At 46.3% G+C, this 24215-nt stretch overlaps 1 protein-coding gene across 1 annotated transcript in view; it reads left to right on the forward strand.

Moving 5' to 3' along the window:
- The first annotated feature begins 19230 nt into the window (after positions 1 to 19230).
- The window catches only part of DOCK3 (dedicator of cytokinesis 3), a 276998-nt gene continuing 272013 nt past the window's right edge, over positions 19231 to 24215 (forward strand). Inside the window, exon 1 of the mRNA XM_088831600.1 lies at positions 19231 to 19615. Coding sequence (XP_088687726.1) covers positions 19231 to 19615 — 385 coding nt within the window. The remainder of the gene's footprint in view (positions 19616 to 24215) is intronic.

Raw genomic sequence — 24215 nt, forward strand, 5'->3', positions numbered from 1 at the left:
ATTGAACAAGACACTTAACATTTATCTTAAATCCTGCCATGTGACCCCATTTTACAGATGGGAAACTGAGGCTCAGTGTGACTTGGTAGCTTCCTGAGGTCCAGGACTAGGCTCTGATATGGAAAAATGCCCTCACAACTGTCCTTTCTTCCACTGTCCTCAGAGGGTCCCGACCCCATGGGGACAGGCAGAGAGCAGCCACCTGCACTGTCCAATGAGCTGCAAGTGGCTGCTAAAAGGGGAATAGAGATGACGTGATCCTAGCTGTCTTAGGCAGGATTTCTTTCCTCTTTCTGGTGGAGAGTTGAGAGAAAGTTGGGACAAAGAGGAAGTGATGGAGATGAGGAGGTATTGGGGAGGAACTGTGGATCCTACGTCATCCCCAAATACCTGCCCCTGCTGCAGGCACTGTGTGTGTAAAGCAGACTACACACCCAGACCCACCCCCAGCCTTCAGCTGTGCTCATGTCCAAACAAAGAGACCAGCAAACCAGTCAGCCATCAGACCTGGCAGAGATTCTCTGTGCAGAGCAAGAAGGGCCCTTCAGCTGCCCCCTGGAGTCACTCCCAGGGTGGAGAACCTCCCTAGTGCAGCCTCGCTTCTAACTGATGGAACCTCAACTCATGGGCCACGCATCTCCCCACTGAGGAAAGGCTCAGTGAGTGAGGGGCCAGGCTACCCAGCTCAGGGCCTGGCCTGCTCCAGTCACATGCTGGAGCCCGTGTTTCGAGAATTTAGAGTGTGCCAGGATGTCTCATATGTGACCTTTACTTACCTGTCTTTCCTAGGCAGGGGTGATGCTCATCTTACAGATGAGATCACTGAGGCTTGAGTAGCATGGGGAGAAAGTGCCCGAGTTCCTACATGTGGTGAGTGGCAGGGCAGGGATCTGAACCCAGGATCTTGGGGCTCTATGTTGTTTAGTCACTAAGTCATGTCTGACTCTTTTGCAACTCCATGGACTGTAGCCTACCAGGCTCCTCTGTCCATGGGATTTTCCAGGCAAGAATAATGGAGTGGGTTGCCATTTCCTTCTCCATGGGGTTCTATGATCCCTAACAGAAATGCTGTCCCTGCCCAAAGAAGGCCAACCCTGCCTGACCTCTTCCCTGATCTGTGTCCCTGGCTGCCAGAAGAAGGGCCCTTGGAGCTGGGGTTCCCCTGCTCTCTGGCCCCACAGCTTTGACAGGGAGTGCCAGGCACCTGTCAGCATGGTTTAAGGCCAAGGCATTTCCCTGCAGATGAGATGGAAACTGAGCTGGGTTACACAGCCCAGGGCCCCTTCCAGCTCTTCTGTGACCATGGACAGCTCCCTTAACTCCTCTGAACCCATCTCATTAGAATATGTGGATAGCGACATCTGCCCCCTGGACTGTGAGACTGGGAAAGGTGAGGCAGGATGCCCTGAGGACCTCTTAGCCTATCATAGGTCCTGGAAAATGTCATGTCACACAAGAGGCCATAATATCTGATGGTGTCTTGGGATGAATTGAATTGTAGGCTAAAACCCGTCAGAGAGGAAGCTGTCTTCTTGGAAGAAGCTGCAGTCAGTATGTTGCCCACCTGCCCTGGTGACCTCTTTCTGGAGGTCCCTGTCAGGCCAGGGCCCAGTGGGCTCTGCAGCAAGTTTGGCCAGGGCTGCTGGGGAGACAGTGAGGAAGAGGAGGCTGCCAAGGGAGGTCCACAGAACTCTTCCTCACAGGGTCTTGAAGGTATCCAGGGAATTCAGGGCACAGGGCTGGTCACCCCACCAGCCAGATGATGAGAACGGCCTGGCCTAGAATGTCTGCTTTGGGCAATCCTCTCGGACTATTGACTGGGGCAACCTAAGATAAAACTCCTTCTTTAATGACAAGAGTTCATAGCCAAAGTGGGTGACAGACAGGGATAGGAGGGTCAGAAAAGGTTTCTGCAAAGGTGAATGAAGCTGAGGAAGAATGACCTGAAGAAGTTGCTGTGAGAACAGGAGGAAGGGTATTCCAGGCAGAGGGGAAAGCAAGTGCAAAGACCCTGGGGCTGAAAAGACCTTCAAGTGTCTGAGGAGCAAACATGAGTGCAATATGCCTGGAGAGTGCTGGTTCAGCCTCTCTTGGACAGAAGTGAGTGTTTGGATGGCCTCATGGGGCCCCAGGAAATTGGGCTGTTTGGAGATGCCTTTCTATAGGCTCTGCCACTGACTACCCAGCACAGGGTCTGACCCAGGACCCAGGGCAGCTTGGCCAGATGTGAATCAACCCTCGACTCCCCTGAGATGATGGCTTTAATATCTCACCATTGACAATAATTTGAACTCACTAAATTGTGCATGCAAAACTTGCTGGAGCTGTAAACATCAGCAAAGCCAGTACTGTGTCTATTTGTGCATGGAGAAGATGCAATGACATATAACTTAACTCTGGATATAGATTCTAGAGAGCTAAGGCGCTGACTTCTGGGCCCAGAAGTTAGTTAGTTTCTCAGTCATGTCTGACTCTTTACCAATTCATGAACTGTGTATTCCACCAGGCTCCTCTGTCCATGAAATTCTCTAGGCAAGAATACTGGAGTGGATTGCCATTCCCTTCTCCAGGGGATCTTCCTGACCCAGGGATCGAACCCGGGTCTCCTGCTTTGCAGGCAGATTCTTTACCGTCTGAGCCACCAGGGAAGCCCTTTGGCCCAGGAGAGACGGGATCAATTCCTCTTAGTGAGCTCCTGTAAATGGGGTTTGATCTTACTAGAATTGTGTGAATGCTTGGGTGGGAGATCCTGGGGTGTAGGCTGTGCAGCGATTCTCGACAATGACTGTGTACAATAATCTCCATCAGCAGGAGACAAGGTTTTCCCTTTTACAGCCCAGGAACCAATGCAGGCTAAGGACCTGGGCTGGGAGCACTACCAAGGAATGAGTGGTCCCACTCATTCCTGCTTTTTAGGGTCTGACCTGAAGGCTTTCTTCCTCCTGCTACTCTGGCAGTCGGGTGGGTCTTCTCAGAGAGCTAATTCTGAGGAATACATCCCACCCACCTGAAGTTGGGAGGGGTGCCTGGAGATGGTGAAGATGCAGTAGATGGGAAGAGGTTTGGGAGAATGACAGGGAGACAGGCTCTGCCCTCTGGAAGGAAGGTAGTCAGGGGTGAGCTGATTTGTCCAAGATCATACAGGATTAATATAGTAATGGAGTTGTGAATAAAAGAAGGCTCCTGGGAGATGCCCCTAAATTTGGGGGTAGGGAAAGAGGGCATCAGGACTGGAGGGACCTAAAAGAACTTGTGGATTCCAGCTTCAGGGATTCTGATGTTTCCTCTTCAGAGTTCAATTACCTGAAGGGAAAAGTGGTAACTCTTGGGCCCCTGCACTCTCTCCCCTCTGTGTCTGCCTTCCTGGACTGGCCAACCCCAGCCCTCCAAGGATGGGAGTAGATCCTGGAGCAGTGAAAAATCAGCACAGGTATGGTTCAGACATGGCTTTGAGACCTGGAATGGATGAATAGATGGAATCTGAGAAAGTCAGAGCTGGAAAGTGCCTTATTGCATTTAATCCCCATCTTATAAATGAGTAAATGTAGGCTCATAAGCCAGCCTTTCAACCTAGACTGCCCACCACATGCAGCCTCCCTGTCTGCTAGCTGCCTGCTTTCCAGGAGTGAGATTCTGAGTCCAATAGTCAAGGCCTGGCTTGGTCCTGATGAATGAATCAGATCAAATACATATGGTGTGCTCCCAGGTCTGATTTATCCAACCCCTCCAGACCACATCCACACTATATCTGAGTCCACATTTTATTGATTTTCATAAGGAATAGCATTGGGTCTATGATGGGGCTTTAATAACAACCCATAGGTTGGTTGGCCACTGTTACAGTCAAATGAGTAGCTTCCGAAGTTTGATTCTTTGGTATAATTTATACAAAATAAAATCTTCATTGTAAAATTAGATAATTTTACATATGGCAATGTATAGCTTTCCATGCTACTCTCTCAATCCTCCAATAAAAATGTTTTTAAAAATTAGATAATTTTAAACTAGTGTATGTATGCTAGGATCATACACTAGTATGTAACCAGGATCCCAGTCAGGATAAAGAACATTTTCATCACCTCAGAAAATCTCCAATAACTCCCCCATCACAGAATGCTGATCTGATTTCTATCATCACAGATAAATTCTAGACATTCATATCAATGAAGTTATACAGTATGGAAATAGATAGCTTTTTTGTGTCTGGTTTCTTTTGCTTCATTTGAGATTCATGCATATTTATGGAGTAGGAGTCCTCTCCTTTTTATTGTTCCTTTTTATTGCTGAAGAATATTCTATTTTACTAATGTACCGCAGTTTGGTGGTTATTTGATTCTGGTTTTTGGCTATCATGCCGCTATTTTTCGCGATTTAAGCCGCTGTGAATACTCATGTACATGTCTTTGTAGGGACATGTGCTTTCATTTCTTTTAGACTGAAATGGCTACTAAATACCTAGTGAAGTCTCTGGACATATATTAAGTATATGTTTAACTTGTTGAGAAACTGCCAGATTCTAAAGTGGTTGTATCATTTTACATTCACACCAGCAATTTACGAGACTTCCAGTTACTCCATGTCCCCATCAACATTTGGTATTATCAGTCCTTTTTATCTTAACTATTCTGATGGACATGGAGTGTTATTTCATTGTACTTTTAGTTTGCATTTTCCTGATGATTAATGATGTTGGGGACTTTTTCATGTGGTTACTGGCAATTGACATATCTGTTCAAGTCTGTAGCTTATTTTCAAGCATTGGATTGTTTGTCTTTTTATTATTGAGTTTGGGTAGTTCTTTATATATTCTGGATATACATTCATTGTCAAAGGATATGAGTTAGGGAATATTTTCTCGTACACCAGGGCTTACCTATTCATTTTCTTATGGTGCTTTTGATGAAAAGTTTTTAATTTTTTTGAAATTCAATTTATCTTTGTTTGCTCTTATGATTAGTGTTTTCTCTGACCTGAAATTTTTACTTATCCCAAAGTCACATAGATATTCTTTCATTTTTTCCCCCTCTTCTAGAATCTGTATAATTTTAGCTTTTGCATTTGGGACCATGTGCCATCTGTAATTGATTTCTGAATATGGCGAGAGCTCAGGATTGAGTTTTATATGTTTCCATATGGATATCTAGACAGCAGCATTCTATTTTTTTTTTTAACTTTTGGCTGCACTGGGTCTTCGTTGCTGTGCACAGTCTTTCTCTAGCTGCAGTGGGTGGGGGCTACTTTTCTTTGCACTGTGTGGATTTATCATTGTGGTGGCTTCTCTTGCTGCGGAGTACAGGCTCTAGGCACATGGGCTTCAGTAGTTGCAGCTCTCAGGCTCCAGAGCACGGGCTCAGCAGTTGTGGTGCACACGCTTAGCTGGCCCCACAGCTTGGAATATTCCCGGACCAGGAGTTGAACTAGTATCCCCTGCACTTGCAGGTGGATTCTCAACCACTGAACCACCAGGGAAGTCCCAACAACAGCATTCTTGAAGAAAAATAAATATTTCTTACTATGGCACTCATCAAAAACCACTTGCTTGCATATAAATCTGGACTCTATTCTCTTTCACTGATTGTCTATGTATTTGCCAATACCATACTGTCTTGACTTTGCTCAGTCCATCAGCATGGCATATCTTCCTATTTATTTAGGTTTTCTTTAATGCTTCTTAGCAATATCGTATCATCTTGAACATCTAGCATTACGTTAATTCCTACCTAGTATTTTTAGTTTTCGGATTCTATCATAAGTAGAATTAAAAAGTATTTAATTTCCCAATAGTATATTACTATTTTATGAATAGTTTATAAAAATACAACTGATTTTTAGATATTAACCTGTATTCTGTGACATTGTTAAATTTTCTCATTAGCTCTAGTAGTTTTCCACTTTCACAATAATGCTGTGAATAACGAGAGCTTTACTTCTTTCTTTCCAATCTTTATGCCTTTATCTTTCTTGTCTGTGCTCTGGTTGGGATTTCTGATACAATGTAGAGTAGTGGTGAGAGCAGAGAAAGTGTGGCCGAGGCTTTGTTTCTTGGGAGGCCATTCTATTGACGCCATGCTGTGATTTACACTTACAAAAAATTCCTCTGGCTGCCTGGGAAGAATTGTAACAGAAAAAGGGGAAGCAGGGAGATTGATAAAGAGGCTGCAGAATTCCAAGTGAGAGAGGCTGGTAGTTTAGGCTGGAATGATGGGAGATCTGGGATGTGTTTGGAGTTGGAGCCACAGAATTCACTGTGGGGGAAGGAGAGGGGAACCAAGGATGACGCTGGAGTATTGCCTTGAGCTACTGGGGGGAGTGGGGATGGAGAGGCTGTCGACTGAGATGAGGAAATTGGGGCTGAGGGTGCAGCTTTGACCGCTTTCTTCTTTATTATTTTTGTTGTGCTGGGTCTTCATGGCTGCGAGGGTTTTTTTCTAGTTGTGGATAGTGGGGGTTACTCTCTAGCTGTTGTGGCTTCTCTTATTGTGGAGCACAAGCTCTGGGGTGCATAGGCTTCAGGAGTTGTGGTTCCTGGGCTCCACAGGACAGGCTCAATAGTTGTGGCACATGGGCTTAGTTGCTCCAGCACAGGCTCACTAGTTGTCGTGCATGGACTTAGTTGCTCCTTGGCATGTGGGATCTTCCCCACCCAGGGATCAAACGTGAGTCTCCTGCATTGGCTCTAGTCTCTCAGTCATGTCCAACTCTTTGCAATCCCATGAACTGTAACCCACCAGGCTGGAATTCTCCAGGCAACAATACTGGAGCAGGTTGCCATTTCCTACTCCAGGGGATCTCCCTGACCCAGGGATTGAACCTGGGTCTCCAGCACTGCAGGCAAATTCTTTACCACTGCGCCACCTGGGAAGCCCCTTGACTACTTTCATTTCAGAATACTGTTAGACTTTCAAGGTCTCAGGAGGGCAGCTGGAATGATGGAACTTGAGGCACAGCTTTTGGGTAACATCACGATTTAAATGGACTCTAAAGCCATAAGACCAGACAAGAGAGGAGAGAATGCAGAGAAGGATGAAAAGGAGACTTCATCCTGGGGTAGAGGGTAGGGAGACCTGAAGGAGCCAGGAAAGTAGACTGAGAGGGGACAGTGAGGTAGGAAGAAAACCGGAAAAGTATAGTTATTTGGAAGTGTCTTGAAGCAAGAGTTCCCAAAAAGGGATGGTCACTGTGTTGGATGCTGTTAAGCAAGAAAAATAGGAGAAGGGCAGAGAAACACAAGATGTTCTGTTGCAGGCATCTTGGTGACCTCAACACAGGCATCGATATGGAGTAAGGGAGCTGAAAGCCCAGCTGGGGAGGTGGGAAATGTAGACGTGGAAGCGGTGGCAAAGAGCACAGAGAAGGGAGTGGCAGCCTTTCTCCAAAGCACCTGGTGAGGAGCCTTGAGGGCTCTAGGCATTTGCTGAGAGACCAAAGCTCTCACTGGCCACGTAAGAAGAGAAATGTGAGCCCTGTGCTCTGGAAGTTACAGCCTGGGCCAGCTGATGTGGATGAGTAGATGAGACAGGCTGGGGAGACAGGAAAGGATGAAATAGGCACAGGAACCCATGCCCAGCACTGTCCCTGGCTTGCTATCATCAGTCCAGCTTTAAGAGGTCCTCTATGCTCATCACCATGAGGAATGGGCTCCAAGGATGGGGGGGAGGGTGGACTCATAGGGCAGCTCCATGTCCTGCCTTTGCATGTTATTTTCCTGAGAAAGCTGCACTGGTTTATACAGGTTAGTTTGTCCTAAGAGCACCACATATGCATTGAGAAATTGCAGAAAAAAGGGAAAGGTTAACTTCTTGGTGTATTTGACTCTGGTTTGTTTCTGCATGCATTTGTTCTTACATAATTATAACCATGCTGTGAGCAGAGTTTTGGGCCTGATTATTTTTCACTGAACATTACATAATAGACATTCTCCATGTTGTTATATAGCTTTCATTGTTGTTATCAGTTGCATAAAATTATATGTGGGAATGCCCCATGTTCAGTTAACTCATCTCCTACCAGTGGTCATTTGGGTTACTTCCAGTATTTAGAGACAGTCCTGCATTGGCTATCTATGTGCGTGGAGTTTTCCCTGGATCCATTTTTACAGAACTAACTTTTTTGGGGTTTGTGATACCCACTTGCCATATTGCTGGTGGGGAGTCAGCTACACCCACCCTGCTGAGAAAACACTACATGAGGCAGCCTACTCTCATATTCCTAACTGCCTGCACACTGTCATTTAAAATGTTTCTTTATATTTGATGGGCCCAAGATGGGGTCTCATTCCAGCTCCAAGCTGTCTTTTGGGGAACTTCCCAGGTGGTCCAGTGGTTAAGATTTCACCTTTCACTGCAGGGGTGCAGGTTCAATCCCTGGTTGGGGAACTAAGATCCCACATGCCTTGCGGCCAGAAAACAAACAAACAAAAAAAAACAGCAGAAGCAATGTTGTAACTAATTCAATAAAGACTGTAAAAATGGCCCACATAAAAAAAGTCTTTTTAAAAAAAGCTGTCTTTCTTGAAGGTTATAGAAGATACTCATTTTCCTATATGTTCACTTACTGGTTTTTTTTCCCCTCATGGGAGGAAGCAGATCCTATCAAGGGACCCACACCTGTACTTTTCCAAGTGGGCTCTCTGATTCCACCCTCCATGCCCCTCCCCCTCCACTGCCCTAACCAATTTTTACGGTCACATCTTTCCTCCTGAGGGTCTCATGGAGTTCCTACTGCCCAGTTTTCAGTGTCCCTTCCCAGGCCAGACCCACATCCCCACATCAGGGAACTGTGGAATAGTTACAGCAGTGTCTCAGCCTGCTGCACAGATTCTCCTCTGAGCCATCATCAACTCTGCCCTGGCTGCTTGCCCGGGACCTGGCAGAGTCTTTGGGAAACATGCCTTGACCAACTGACCAATCTAGTCTCTATTGACTGCTAGGAACTCTGTCATCTGCTTCTACCCACCTGCCGCCTGCCCCAAGGAACTCTCGGGCTCCAGTCACCCTGGCCTTATTACTGCTTTCTGCCTGTCTTTGCTTCTCCATTAGTCTGTGCCTGGGTTTGTGAAACCTCCATCAAGAGTGCCCCTCTTTACTTCTGAGCCGTATTTAATCACTTTTGTCATCTGTGATCTTGCCTCCTCATCTGAGCCTTACCTGAATTTTTCTGGTCTACCTGGCCCCCTGCTTCCAAATGTCTATAGTGTATATAGTTTATAGGGGCTCTTTGAGAGGGTCTTCAATAAATCATCCCCTGTCCTCCATTCAGCTTTGGAAGAACTCGGGAAATAAAAACCCAGTTGGAAGCCAAAGCATCACCTTCTTCACTGATGAAGGCTGAGGGGGAAGAAGAAGCTAAGTGTGAGGACACAGGGGCTGGTGAACTAAGCCCAGAACTAGGCTCAACTCTTCCCTGTCCCCCAGTCTCACTTGCCCTGGGTGAGTGAGAACTGGGGTACCACAACCAATGGGGACCTGCACATGGAAGGGAACATCAGAAGGAAGTGAGAAATCCACCTTCTCCCCCACAGTCCATGCCCCTAATCGTGTCTTGAATTATTTTCTAGTCAATTTCAGGTGGCTCAGATGGTAAAGCATCTGCCTACAATGCGGGAGACCCAGGTTCAATCCCTGGGTCGGGAAGATCTCCTGGAGAAGGAAATGGGAACCCACTCCAGTACTCTTGCCTGGAAAATACCATGGACAGAGGAGCCTGGTAGGCTACAGTCCATGGGGTCACAAAGAGTTGGACACAACTGAGTGACTTCACTTTCTTTCTTTCTTTGTTGCTTTACTTCCACTGTGAGCTCTAAAGCTCAGGTATGCATAACTTCTCCTCACAGTGCCTTCAAGTGGATGAAGAGGACTTGCTTTAGCAAGCCCCTCCTCCCTCCTGTACACACGCCCCAGCTAAGTTAGAAATTCTGTTCTGAGGGCTTCATTTCTCTATCAATGCGGGCCTCGGTCGATGAAGACCCTATAGGAGTGGTTAGGGATGTAACCACTGTCATTAACTCAGGCCTCCTGAAGGCAGGCTTCCATGGGGGTGCAGGGCATGGGAGTGCAATTAGTCTTGATGTCCTTGTAGTAGGAATCAGGAGACAGTCAAACAAGCAGTTGGGATGGTACAGACATGCTCCGCTTAACTCACAATTGTGCTAAGAACCTCCTCTGGGCCTTTCCTGGACCGAATGATGAATGACTGGGTCATCCAAGGTCTGGAGGATTAATTATTTTTGTCTGGGCAGGGGATTCCATAGACAGAGCCAGGTTACAGACCGCTGCTCCATTGGCTGCTGCTGCTTTCCAGAGGAATCTGAGCCCTCACACAATTTGGAGCCCACCTGGTAATGCTTGGATTCCAGAGCTGTGGGTGCACACACATCATTGCACCATGTAGCGTTAGAAAAAGATTTCTCTAAAAATAACTACCGAGGAATATTTAATTTGATAGCAAGACTGTGACTAATGCATGAAACAGAGAGAGTCTGTGTGACAAGACACAGTACAATAATGGGGAGAAATTCATGTTTGACCTTTCCACCAGTGCAAAATGAAAGAGACCTGAGTCTTGGCAGCTGGGGCTCTAGGGGAAGTGGCTGCGAGCAGGGGGTATGATGGTCGTGGAGGAAACTGATGGGCTATGCAGTTATCAGCAGTGTTGCATTATGGAAATAGCTCAAGGAAATCAATACCTTTTGGTGTTAAATAGCAAGAAGGGACTGGGGCTGAGCTAAGTGCTGGCCGGTAAGAGGTGGATACAAGAGGCCAGCCCAGCTGGATGGGGTGACGGAGCCAGTTCTTACAGGCTGGCTTGGAGAAGTAGGTTCCCCAAACAGAAGGAGATTCAGTGTTTCTGGGAAGCAATCTGAGCTGGTGGGGTAGGAGCAAGGTTCCAGTGTTGAGCGAACAATTACCTTCTGGTAGACTGGATGCAGGTTCGATTCCTGGGTTGAAAAGATACCCGGAGGAGGAAATGGCAACCCACCCCAGTATTCATATCCGGGAAATCCCACAGATGAAGGGGTCTGGTGGGCTACAGTCCATGGGGTCTCAAAGAGTCAGGCACGACTAAGTGACTAAATAGCAGGGGCAGGCTCTGTGTTGAGAGCGTCCTAGGCATTCTCCTCAGAATAATCCCTGATATAGAAGCTATTATTGTTTCCACTTGACAGAGAAGGAAACTGGGGTCACCCAGCTGGGAAGTGTCTGGAGCTGGGTGTGAAGCCAGAGGCTTCAAACTCTATTTGCTGTTGCTTGGTCATTGACAACTTGAGAAAGCTCAAGGGCTGGCAGCAGCCTGAAGTGACAGGTTGGGGTCGGGGTTGGGGGAGGCTGAGTATGGGTGATGGTTTTGGCAGGGGCCACCTCGTGACAAGTTCTCATGAAAAATTGCCATGGCTCTTGGCATGGCAGGTTTCCGGTCGGAGTCACTTCCACGATCGTTCCATAATTCATGACTGCATATTATAAATTCTGATCCATCACCTTCAGTGCTAATTGGAGAACAAAATAATCTACATTTCTTAGAGTTGTTCTTCCTCAGTGGCAAGAGGGTGAGTACTGCTGCTGCTTCCTCGATCAGGGTCTCACACGTTCTGAGTACTCACTTAAGCTTTGTTCTCAGGAAAGAGTTCTTCTTTTTTTCTTTTTAATGTATTTGTTTGACTGCACTAGGTCTTAGTTGGGGAATGTGGAATATTTTAGTTGCGGCATTCAAACTCTTAGCTGCAGCATGTGGGATCTAGCTCCCTGACTGGGCATTGAACCCAAGCCCCCTGCATTGGGAACTCAAAGTCTTAGACAATGGACCACCAGAGAAGTTTCACAAGAGAGTTCTTTCAAGGTTTTTGTTGTCTTGGTGTTTTTTTTTTTTTTGAATCCTTTTCTAAATGTTGGGCTTCTCAGGTGGTGCAGTTTTTAAAGAATTCACCTGCCAATGCAGGAGATGCTGGTTCAGTCCCTGGGTTGGGAAGATTTCCTAGAGAAGAGAGTGGCAACCCACTCCAGTATTCTTATCTGGGAAGTCCCATGGACAGAGGAGCCTGCCAGGCTACAGTCCGTGGGGTCTCAAAAGAGTCAGAAATGACTGAGCGATTGAGTGAGGACTCACTAAAGGTTCCTCAAGAAAGAGATTAGCAGTGGTCCCTGATCGGAGTCAGGGCCGGTTGCTTCTTGGCATGTTTGGTGATATTCTTGCCCTAACCCCTTGGCATGGGCAGATCCGGGAGATAAACCAAGAGTTGAGGTCACAGTTAACCAGTGGGTCCAGGACTCCTCCTAGACTCTGGGAAGTGCTCTGTAGGAGGTAAGTTACTCTTCCCCTCTGAGCCTTGGAGACGAGGGCTAAGTCTCCACTCAGGCGTGAGAGAATCAAGGAAGGGTTGATGCAGAGAGGGGAGGGCAGCCTGGAGTGGCCCTGGCTGGGGAGTGGTTCTGACCCACAGCCTGGCAATGGTTGGTGTCCCAGTGTCACGAGACCCAGTCAGGTCCCAGGACCTGGCCCTGCCTCCCAGTCCAGCCACAGCTCTCCCTACTCTCCACTTGCTGGCGTGCTCACTCATCGCATCCTGGTCACACTGGCCTTTCCATTCTTCAGAGACACTGAACTCCTTCCTTACTTGACCTGCCTCCCCTTTGCCTAGGGCACATTCACTCCTTCTTTCCTTGGCTGATTTGTCTGCATCATCAGGTTCCACCTTTTTTTTTTTTTTAATTTTGGCTGCGCTGAGTCTTTGTTGTTCCGTGGCTACTCTCTAGTTGCGGTGCACGGCCTTCTCACTGCGGTGGCTTCTCTTGTTAGGTTACAGTTTAAACACCATTTCCTCCAGGAAGTCTTCCCAGACTTGTCAAGCTAGGTCAGTTCCCGTGGTGAGTGCTCCCTTTGTAAGAGTCCTCTTCTGTCCTAGTCCTTGTGTCTCTAATTAGAGATTGGCTTGTGTGATCATTGGTTCAGGGTTTCTTCCCCACAACGGAATGGTTAAACTCTGTGACGGGAAAGACTGGACAGCTGCCCTGGACCTGGTCCATAATAGATGCTCAATAAATGTTTGGTAGATGAATGATTAAAATTTTCCACAAACTTTGAGGGAAAAAGTATGAGGAGCTGGTGAAAATGAAGCCTGAGTTCCCTTTCTAGCTCCAGCCACACAGCAGTTCAGAGATGGGGTAGGTGGTGCTACACCAAACAAACAGGCTGTGTTTCGCACTTAAGCGAAATGGTAAAGGCTTTGCAATTGGTTGCTTTTTATGTGTAGAGAAATTACCTCTGTCCTGATTTGCAATATCTGTGCTATTTTGGGCTGTTTTTCTCTTTTGGGCCTATTTGTATTGGAGCAATAATTTCACCCTTTGGCTACGCAGAGGCCCAATTAATATTACAAATATGGTCCCATAAAATTCACTTCTTGACATCAGAACGTTTTGTTGCTAATTACTCTCCAAGGTTTTTAATTTCAATTCCTCCTTGATGACTTAGTGCAGAAATTCAAGGGCACAGTTATTTCCCCCAAAGGGAAAGGTGAACTAAGTGATGCCAAGCTTCTATCAACTTGTTCCTCCTTCCAGGGGGTACCTTGTTTTTGATTCTATCTCTTTTTATTTTGCTAGCCAGAAGCAAACAGCAAACAAACAAAAACCATACTGGAACAAAGATTTACATTTCTTGGGGGAGGGGGAAGCACTTATTCACTAATGCATTCATTCAAGCAATATTTACAGAGTACCTACTATGTATCAGATCCTGTGTGTTAAGCAATGAGGAAGCAGAAAAAAAAAGCCATTGCCTCTGGTAGCTCATAGTCTTTATTTATGGCTGCACTGTTGCAAGGGGTTTCTCTAGCCATGGCGCACAGGCTTCTCATCGTGGTCTCTTCTCTTGTTGTGGAGCCCAGGCTCCCTGGTGAGTGGGCTTCAGTAGTTGTGGCTCCCAGGCTCTAAAGCACAGGCTCTGCAGCATGTGGGATCTTCCCAGACCAGGGATTAAACCCATGTCCCCTGCATTGCCAGAAAGATCCTGAACCACTAGACCACCAGGGAAGTCCAGCTCAAAGTCCTGAATGGTCAGAAAGAAGGTGCTGGGTTTGCGACACATCCCAAGGTGCTTCCCCCGGTAAGGCTTGATAGCTACAGCCCATCCAGAAGTGTCGCATCAATTTCTGGTGGTTAAAATCAGGGAGGCTTTGGTCACTTCTCATGTGAAAGACCCTGGCTAACTGCAAGTAATCTGCATTTTAACGATATTTTGAATGGGTTGGTAAAATAGGAACAGATGGTTAAAGTTTGTCATTTTAGGGAAAATAATGAAATATTGCACTGCTTAATCTGTCTCTTTTTCACACTCTTCCCTGTCCCCTCCCCACTGCAAAGATATTCAGATGCAACAAAATTTAAAGGAAAATATGAATAATATCTTTGTCACTTAGGTCTCTTCACCTGAAAGGACCCTAACTTTGTCAGCCATCTCTGTGTTAACCTACTCTGTTTGCCTTTTATTCTAGTGTTACCTCCCGAGAGAAGGTTTCCTAAAAGATGTTGCTTTGAGAGAGCATAAGGGGTGGTGGTTAAGTGAGACTAGCTTATCATGAAGGAAACCTGCTCTGTAGATGCTTTATTAACCAGAGCAGACCCATTCCTAGATGAACCCAACAGGGGAGAGAGAAGTTGGATAACATGTATTCTGAGCCTCTTAGCCACCTGTCCCCAGGGTGCAGATGGCCATAAGCTGTAGATGCAGCACCTCTTGATGAAGAGAGGGCAAATTGTCACCACTATCACCTGCACTTCGCTTGGGCTTGCTTCTGTACCTGCTGCATTTCTCTGAAGTTTTCCCATTATTCTGCTTGGACAGAGCACCAGATGAGCTCAGCTGCTGGGAGAGGGAAGTGAGTGCTTCTGGCACCATGGCCAAAACCTCTCTGGAGAATGAGCATCGTGTACCACTTGCCCTACTGCTTGCCGACTTCAGTCACAAAAGCCTCCAGGATGCGCCTGGATAAACATCATCTTTGTGGCCACACATTGTTTTATGAGCTGAGTCATCAGACTGGCTGACTCCTTAAATACTGCTGTCTGATTCTCCAGGCAGCAGAAAATGAGGAGAGAAGATATGAAGTGTAGCTCCTTGAGTTTATAGAGGGCCAGTCTCATTCACCAAAGATAATGAGGGGGGATCATTGTTACGGAATTTGCTTATGTTAAACAGTGGTTGATTAACTTGAGTTCCACTTAGGACAAAAAGATGATGTTGTCCACATTTATGTTACTACAAAATCTGTTCGGTTATGGGCTATTTTTAAATTTTTTAAAATCTTTTTATTTTGTGTTAGAAGATAGCCAATTAGCAAACAAGGTTGTGATAGTTTCAGATGAACAGCGAAGGGACTCAGCCATACATATACATGTATCCATTCTCCCCCAAACTCTCCTCCCATCCAGGCTGCCACTTAATGTTGAGCAGAGTTCCAAGTGATGTACAGTAGGACCTTGTTGGTTATCCATTTTAAATATAACCTTGTGTACATGTCCATCCCAAACTCCCTAGCTATCCCTTCCCCCCATCCTTCCCTCCAGCAACAGTAAGTTCATTCTCTAGGTCTGTGAGTCTCTTTCTGTTTTGCAAGTAAGTTCGTTTGTCTCATTTCTTTTTAGAATCCACATATAAGGGATGTCATATGGTATTTCTCCTTCTCTGACTGACTTCACTCTGTATGACAGTCTTTAGGTCCATCTATGTGGCTGCACATGGAATTATTTCATTCTTTTTAATAGTTGAGTAATATTCCATTGTATATATGTACCACATCCTCTTTATCCATTGGTTCTGGGCTATTTTTAATAGTCACCAGTCTTAAAGAATATCCTGTTGAAAACTTGATTCCCTCTTCACTCATTTATTACAATGTGATTTATTATGAGGTAATCAGTTCGACCCAAAAGTAATAGTGATGTGTTAAGTCAAACTGTTTGAAAATTCTCTATTTCTTTCTATTTCTTAGATAAATTGCTCTGCCATGTTTATCTTCTGTATAGATACTCAGTAACATGTCTTGATGAATTTTTAATTAAAGCCAATGTGCGTGTATCAAAGAAATTTACCCTAATTAACTCAAGTTTCGAATTTGGAGATTTATAACATCCTGAAGTAAATTTCTCAGTTCTCTTTCCCAATCTACTTCATTATGTTCCTTGAAAACATACAAGATCATCCACCCAAGACTATATACTGAATTCCTGTTAGGTGGCAGGCACCATGTTAGTCTCTGTGTGGGGTAAAAATAAGTGAAGAGCAATGTTTACCACTGAAGGACACAAATGTCTGTCTTTGTGTAAGGTGGACATATTTGATCTCTTGGAGGAGGGTGGGATGGGTAACAGCTGCAGGAAAATTCCTTATGGAAGAGCAAAATCCCCTTTAGCCAGAAGCAGCTGGGGAAGTTTTCCTGGGGAAAGTAGTCCTTGGAGGGTGAGGAGGATCCATGAGTTTCAAGGAGGAAAATACATAGGCTGAGGGATACTGTATACAAAGGTCCAGTAAGAGCCAGGGAATAGCATATGCTTGTGTCTGGAGTTGGGATAGCCCCAGGGACTTATATGAGAGCAGTTTTTCGTGGTGGTGACAGTGTCAGAAACCAGAATATAGGGGACTGAGAGTCAAATACATTGTGCTGAAATAAAAGGGTTAGGAATGGATAATTCTTCTCTGAAGTCAGGTAGAGAGAAAAGGAAGCGAGAGGGAATAGGGGAGGGGAGTGCCAACAGGTGTTCCCGGGCCCACAGGAAGAGCCGGCGGAGTGGAGCAGGGTGAAGAAGGGGGACAGGGAGCAGCAATGGTGCAGTGGTTTCCCGGTGGTCAGAACATGTGGAGGAGTGGGTGGAAAGCAAGAGAGGGTAGGGCACTGAGGGTCCTGATTTTCAGAGGCAGGCTGGAAGTCAGTTCATATGCCGGAAGGGGTGTGCTTGTGTGGGGTGAGAGTGGATTGAGAGTCTCCGTAGGTGAGTGGACTGAGAACCCGAGGAGAGGCTCAGAGCAGATGCTGTAGGTATAGGAGAGCAGGTGCATTGTCCTGTTAAATGCTGATTTTCCACGACGTGTGCTTTGCCCTTTTGCTTCAACTCAAGACAGCATGCTAAATTTAGTGCACACAGCAAGACTGTAGGAGTCTGGGACTTATCAGATGTTCTCCCTCTCACCTTGGCCCCCTCTCTTCTCTGCCAATTGGTATTAAAGCCCCCCCACCCCTTAGCTGAACTGTGGAGACATGGATTGGAATTGTCTTTATATGGGGAAGTCGTCTTCTAGGATGGATTGAGACAGGGAATAAGTGAACTTTGGGAAAACTAGTTCTTAGACTCTGAGATTATCATCACATATATGTCAATGGGAGTAGAACTACAGGATGAAATAAGAGCTCTTAAAAGGTTGTTCAGAGGGTCTGTGTAGCTTGGCACCTCTTGTTGGATAGCTCCCTGGAGAGAGCTTTGTGGGAATGGGACTTCATTCCATGGCAAACATCCCACGGTGGCCACTGGGCAGGGGTCTAGCTCTCTGGAAGAGAAAGCAACATAAGTGAGGATATATCTTTTAGTATGTTCTTGGATCAAAATATATCAAGCTATTAAGGAACTCAATCATTTACAGAACATTTTTCAGGGGGCAGGAGTGGGCAGCCTTCATTGGTGGGAGGTGGGCTGTATAGGTGAGGAGATGGGAGCCTGTGACAGTGATCCAGGTGAGCACAATCAGGCCTGGGAGGAGTTATGACTCATAAAGAATATGGTGAAGGAAGAATCAGCAAGATCTGTTGATTACCAAGATATTCTTGTATTAGTCTCACTTCCTGTTCAACAAGTGTGTGTCAGGTGCTGGGCTGCATCATGATGGACCAAAAAAGTAACTGTAGCCTGGAGTTTGCCTTTTGGGAGCTGACAGTCTTCCAGGAAAAGTAAGACACAAAGGCACACAGACCCTTCTTTTGTCTTGAATCCCAGAAAAAAGAAGGATCCAGTCTGCTGGCTGCAGGATCAGGGAAGGTTTTTCTGGAGGCGATGCCTTGGACAGGGTTTTGAAGAGTTGGAGTGTTCAGGAGTTACAGTGGGGAGTGACACCAGGGTTTTGACTTGGTGGTGCTGGTGACAGAGATGTAGGGATCTGCTGTCATTAGGGCTAAGAACACTGTGCGATCCAGATGCAGGTGGAAAGGAGGTCTTTGATGAGCCACTGATCTAGGGTCACGAAGTGATATCTGCAGGCAAGCCACTCCAGTACTATTGCCTAGAAAATCCCATGGATGGAGGAGCCTGGTAGACTGCAGTCCGTGGGGTCACTAAGGGTCGGACACGACTGAGCGACTTCACTTTCACTTTTCACTTTCACACACTGGAGAAGGACATGGCAACCCACTCTAGTGTTCTTGCCTGGAGAATCCCAGGGACGGGGGAGCCTGGTGGGCTTCCGTCTATGGGGTCACACAGAGTCGGACACAACTGAAGTGACTTAGCAGCAGCAGCAGCAAGAGTGAATGGATTCTTAGGGAGGAGAGAAAGGAGGAAAGTTTCAGGACCAAACCAGAAACTCAGGATGGCCTGTAAGACAGAGACCTAGGAGCAGCAGAGGCGGTGCCCAGTGCAGGAACAACCACCTCCTATCCCGCAACCCCACGCCCCCAACGAGTAAGTGCTTCCTTACTGGGAAGGGTGCAGTGATTGTTCTGACCCCAAACATCTACCACACAGGCCAACTCAGGGTAACAAGAACCAAGGAGGCGCCGGCGGCTTCGGCCTAGGAGGAGTCCCAGAGTCCAAAGAGCGAGGGACATGAGTGTGGTCGACTTCGTTCACCCAGGGCGACTCCGCCCTGCGGGACAGGGATCTTTCTAGGGATGGGGTCGTGACAGGGCTGTGGATGACAGCTGAATGGGTCTTAAAGCGGTATCATTCCCTCTTCCCTGCTCTCTCCTCTCCACTGGCGATCTCTGGGTGCCTGGCAGGAGGAATTGGACATCAACGCCCGTGGGGGCCCGAGGGCATCCCACCTGTCCAGCCCCGCCTCCTCCGGAGCTTGGGGCCACCCAGGGCCTTAGGCCTGCCTAAGAGCCAGTCCTGACCCCGCCCGGCCGTCCAATCGCCTCTCGCGGATTTCCCTCCGCTGGCGCGCGGCGGCGCCGGCGCGTGGGGGCTCGCGCGCGGGCTCGGGCGGCGCGAGCCCGGGCGGCGCGAGCCCCCGCGCGCCGGGGAGCGGCGCATGCGCGGGCATCCTGCGAGCCCGCTGAGGCGAGCCGAACCGCGGCGGCGCCGGGAGCCGAGCAGCGAAGCTGTGAGGGACGAAGCGGCGGCGCGAGAGCGGCGGGGACGGACAAGTGGCGAGCCCTCACCTGCGCCGACCCGGACTGCCGGGCCGCCCGCGGAGCCTCACGGTCCGGACGTGGCGGCGGCGGCACCCCGGACGGCCTGTGAGGGATGCGCCGCCCGCTGCCCCGCGCCGCCTGACCTCCCCCGCCTCGGCTCGCGGTGCGCCACAGCCGGGCCCGCGGCCGTCCCCGCCGCGCTGTCGCCCGGCCGCCGCGCCCGCGGGGCCGCGCCCGGCCCGGCCATGTGGACCCCCACAGAGGAAGAGAAATACGGCGTAGGTAGGTGAGGCTCGGGCCTGGCCGCGGCGGGGTTCCGGGGGGCGCGCCCGTGCTCTCGGTCTCGTGCGGGCCCCGCCTCGACTCGCGCCCGCGCGCCCCCCGCCACGGCCCGCAGGCTGCGCGGCCTCGGCGCGAGGTGAGCGCGGGGTGGGGGCGGCGCGGGCGCGAGGCGCGGGGGTGGGAGCGGGTCTCTAGGCGCGCGGAGGGCGGCAGGGGGCGCTGGCAGCGCGGCCTCGGCAGGTGCGGCCGGCGGGAGGGGTGGGCAGGGCCCCGGCGGCCGCCCGAGGCTTCTGGTGCGGGGCACAGGGCAGTTTTACCCAAGAAGCCAATTTCTGGGAATCTGTTTTCTCTGCTCTCGAACCTCAGTTTTAATGAGTTTCTGACCCTGAGTTGATGAGCCGGATGACTGTTTATTTTTGGACTAAACCTTAAGGGAAAAAAAGGGATAAAATACGTTGACATCATTTTCTCTATTCAGAATTTTGCAGACATTTGACTGGAAATGTTTGATCCGTTTTAGTTTCTTTTGCCTTCAATATTAATAAGAGTAATTACGTTACAATAGGAAGTGTTCTTGCACATGCCCCAGTGTTTAGTGTATATAATATCATGGTTTTGTTAGGAAACAGATGAATCTGTTTTTAGATGAAACCGTTATTCCTCTTAAAATCCCCTTTAAAAAAATCTGTTACAAGTGTTAAACTCCAGAAGCTAAATAATTCTTACAATGTTGAATTATTTTGAAAAGAATATTCAATAATTTAAGGGCTTGAACATTAGTTTTATTTTTACAGTGTTAGTGTTTCGTGGTGATTACGCAAGAGAGTTCAGCCACATTGCATTATTGTAAGTCACCTGTCATCTTATTCAGTTAGATAGAAAAATGAGTGTACAGGTTTTTCCCCCTGAAGTTTTAATGGAAAATTCTAGATAGTGAAATCTGTCTGAACGTAGACTTTTGTTTCCCATATTTTCTGAAGCTCAATGAAGGTTTAGTTCACAGTTCACTATAAAGTAACTTTTAAACTGTCAGTTGTAACAAACGTCTAGGAATCCCATCAGGCAAATTATGTAGAAATTGAATTATTTAAATTTAAGGACCTGCAGAGAGATCTGTACTGGTAGAAAATCTTGTTTTGAAAGGTAACTTTCTGAAGTTTTTAATCTGTTATGCTCTAAGGGCACAATGGGACTTCCCTGGTGGCTCAGTGGTAAAGAATCTGCCTGCCAGTGTAGGAGACGTGGGTTTGACCCCTGGGTCAGGAAGATTGCCTGGAGAAGGAAATGGCAACTGACACCACTATTCTTGCTTGGGAAATCCCACGGACAGAGGAGCCTGGTGGGCTACAGTTCATGGGGTCGGGTTGCAAGAGTCAGACCCAACTTAGCGACTAAATGACAACAAGTACACGTTGATACAGGCTAGGATGGAGGTGATGAAAGAAGCCCTAGTGTTAGAGTCTGTTGAGATGGATTGGGAAATGATGTGAAAGCTAGGCTTCACCTCTAGGAACATTTTATCCTTTCTCTTGGAGCATTCCCTAAATACTAAATATATTCTGTGACATAAAGAGTTGGTGGTGTATCTTTCCCGTAATTTGCTCTCAGACCTGCTTAATTAGAAAAACAAATAATTGATGTGAAAGTGATCAACTGTCCACTGGCAGCTAAGTAGTAATTTCTTTCCTTCTGGGTAGGAACCTCCATGTAGCGGAGTTGGCAGATTTCTGAGTCCTGGATTCTCTTTACTGGTGTTGTGGGCAAGTTATTTAACATCATTTTCTTAATGTGTAAGTTGGGGATAATATTTACCTACAGGGTTGTGAAAATCAAATGAGAGCCTACCAAGTGCTTAATAAATGTTAATTGCTTCTTTTCCCCTTAGTACGGTACTTAGAGTAATAACTGCACTAGGCATATCCTCAGGTGTGTTAGTTCTGAGATGGAGACAGTGCAAGGTCATCAAGATAGGCATATGTGAATCTCAAAGCACTATGATTTGGTGTGTGATTTACTCAGGAAGATGGGAGGAAATTTCTGCATTTCTGGGACTGTGGGTTTAGCTCTAGAAAAAATTTTCCCTGTGGGGGGGCACAGCATTGGGCACAGGATAGGACTTAAATGCTTGTTAAATGAGAGGGACAGTTATTCTGAAGACATTAACAGTTGTAATTTCGTGTAGTTTATTTGTCCTTTTTGCCAAAGAAACTCCCTTCCTATTTCTCTCACAGCTTTCTTCTACTATCCCTTCCTCAGCTGTGGTCTGAAAGTTCCTGTGTGAATTGTTCAAAACCCAGAATACGTTTTTTTTCATAGGCATATTAGGGTTACACTTCTTGGCCTTTTCATAAAAGCCAGTTCAGTCTATAAAGTAGTCTAAACTTTATGCTTATAGTGAGAAAAACAGTCAATTAAAATTGGAGTTTAGCTGCATCGTTTAATTGCTAGCCTGAAAATATAACTGTTATCATTAATTCCTATGAGGAAACGTTTTGCATTTCAACTTTGATTTTTACGAGCAGATCGGAGCACACATTTCTATCTCTGCTTGCTAATCCACAATTCTTATAGCAAAGAGGGAGAACTTAGACGTTCTTCCCACCAATCTGGATACGTTGCTTAGATGTTGGTGAGAGAAGGAGTCCCCTGTTGCAGCAGTGCCAAGGAGTCTCTCCCACTGCAGCTGTTCATCTGTATTTGATCTTGATAAGATTTTTGAGATCCTGTAGCAATACCTTAATGCCTTTAAAATCTCTTATGATATACAAATTCCGTACAGGTTGTAACATTTTCAAATTATTTGATTTATTCGCTAGGGACTAAGTGATGTCTGAACTTCTCTTTTCCATTGTAATGGATTGAGTTTAGAGGGAGGGGCAGACACTACCCTTTTTTTTCCCCCCACAATAGTTAAAGATGTTTATCAGTTTTCACAATAAATAGCCAGACAAAAACGATCATTACAGTTGCGAGCCATAATAGAAACATGATTAACCTAACAATATAAAATAATTACATGCAGTTTGAGGGGTTAAGTAGAGTCATGTGGCAAGTGGAAGCGCATACATGCATGTGTTTTCATCTGCCCAGTCTGTTTCTTTTGGTTGGTGCATTTATAGTTAAGGTAGTTATCCATATGTGTGATCCTATTACTGTTTTCTTAATTGTTTTGAGTTTATTTTGTGTAGGTCTTTTCTTTCTCTCGTGTTTCCTACCTAGAGAAGTTTTTTTGTCATCTGTTGTGAAGGTGATTTGGTGGTGTTGAATTCTCATAACTTTTGCTTGTCTGGGAAGCTTTTGGTTTCTCTGTCAAATCTGAATGAGTGTCTTGCTGGGTAGAGTATTCTTGGCTGTAGTTTCTTCCCTTTCATCACTTTAAGTATATTGTGCCATTTCCTTTTGGCTTGTAGAAGAAACTACCCTTTTTTGAAGATCCGTGGTGGGCTGGTCAGTGTGCTGGGGGTGACAGTCCTAAGGTTGTTTTCATTGTACAGATGATGAAATTGGATCTCAGAGATTGTTAGTCCTTTTTGTCCTTCAGCAATTGAATATTCCTGTTAATTTTCTTCTGGTCAGTGGGTAATGTTTTGTCATATACTTGACTCTTTTACTGCCATTCTTTAGTATTACAAGGAACCGTTCTTTACTGAACCCTTGTAACCTGTGTTCTGACTCCTTAGGTCTTTCTCTCCCTTTCAGAGATTCTCTGCTTTCCAGTTCTTGTGCCATAAATAACTTGGAAAGCCTTGCATCTTTCCATTCTTAATTTTACCTTTTCAGGAAGATTCCTATCCTGAAGTACATTAGGTGAGAAAAAATCCAACCAATTTTGTGAAACACCTGTCGTTTCCCATGTTGATTGCACTCAAACTACCAAATATAGAAGCCAAAGAGCAAGCAAATACTTTTCTCACCCTTTAACAGCAGCAGCAGTAGCAGTAAACACCACCAATAGATGAAATAAGAGTTTGTAATTAAACTCCTAGAGTAGAATAGCAGGTTTGAGTGTATGTGTTTTAGTTTGGCCACTAAGAAGTGGAAGCTGCATCATAAGTCGTCTTTTTTATTCTACTGCATGAGGTAAATTTTGTGATGATTTAGAGTGATTACTGCTTATTCTTTTTTAATCCGCAGTTAGCAGTCTATGAAAAGAATTTCCTCATTACTGACCAGAATACCATTATTTTAGTTTTATGATGTCATATTTATTTCTTTTCCTATTTAAAAACAATGCATATTTTCTGCCTTATTTTTACCTGATTTCCTTCTGTTTGATTTTCCCCAGACAGAAGAAAAAAAATAAACTTAAGAAAAGCCCAAGAGGCAGGTCAGGTGGTCTGATATTCCCATCTCTTTCAGAATTTTCCACAGTTTATTGTGATCCACACAGTCAAAGGCTTTCTCATAGTCAATGAAGCAGAAATAGATGGTTTTCTGGAACTCTCTTGCTTTCTCCATGATCCAGCGGATGTTGGCAATTTGATCTGTGGTGCCTCTGCCTTTTCTAAAACCTGCTTGAACATCTGGGAGTTCACGGTTCACATATTGCTGAAGCCTGGCTTGGAGAATTTTGAGCATGACTTTACTAGCGTGTGAGATG

The sequence above is a fragment of the Moschus berezovskii genome, chromosome 24 (assembly GCF_049115385.1).
Source record: "Moschus berezovskii isolate FMDL1 chromosome 24, NW_MosBer_1.0, whole genome shotgun sequence".
Classification (NCBI taxonomy): Eukaryota; Metazoa; Chordata; class Mammalia; order Artiodactyla; family Moschidae; genus Moschus; species Moschus berezovskii.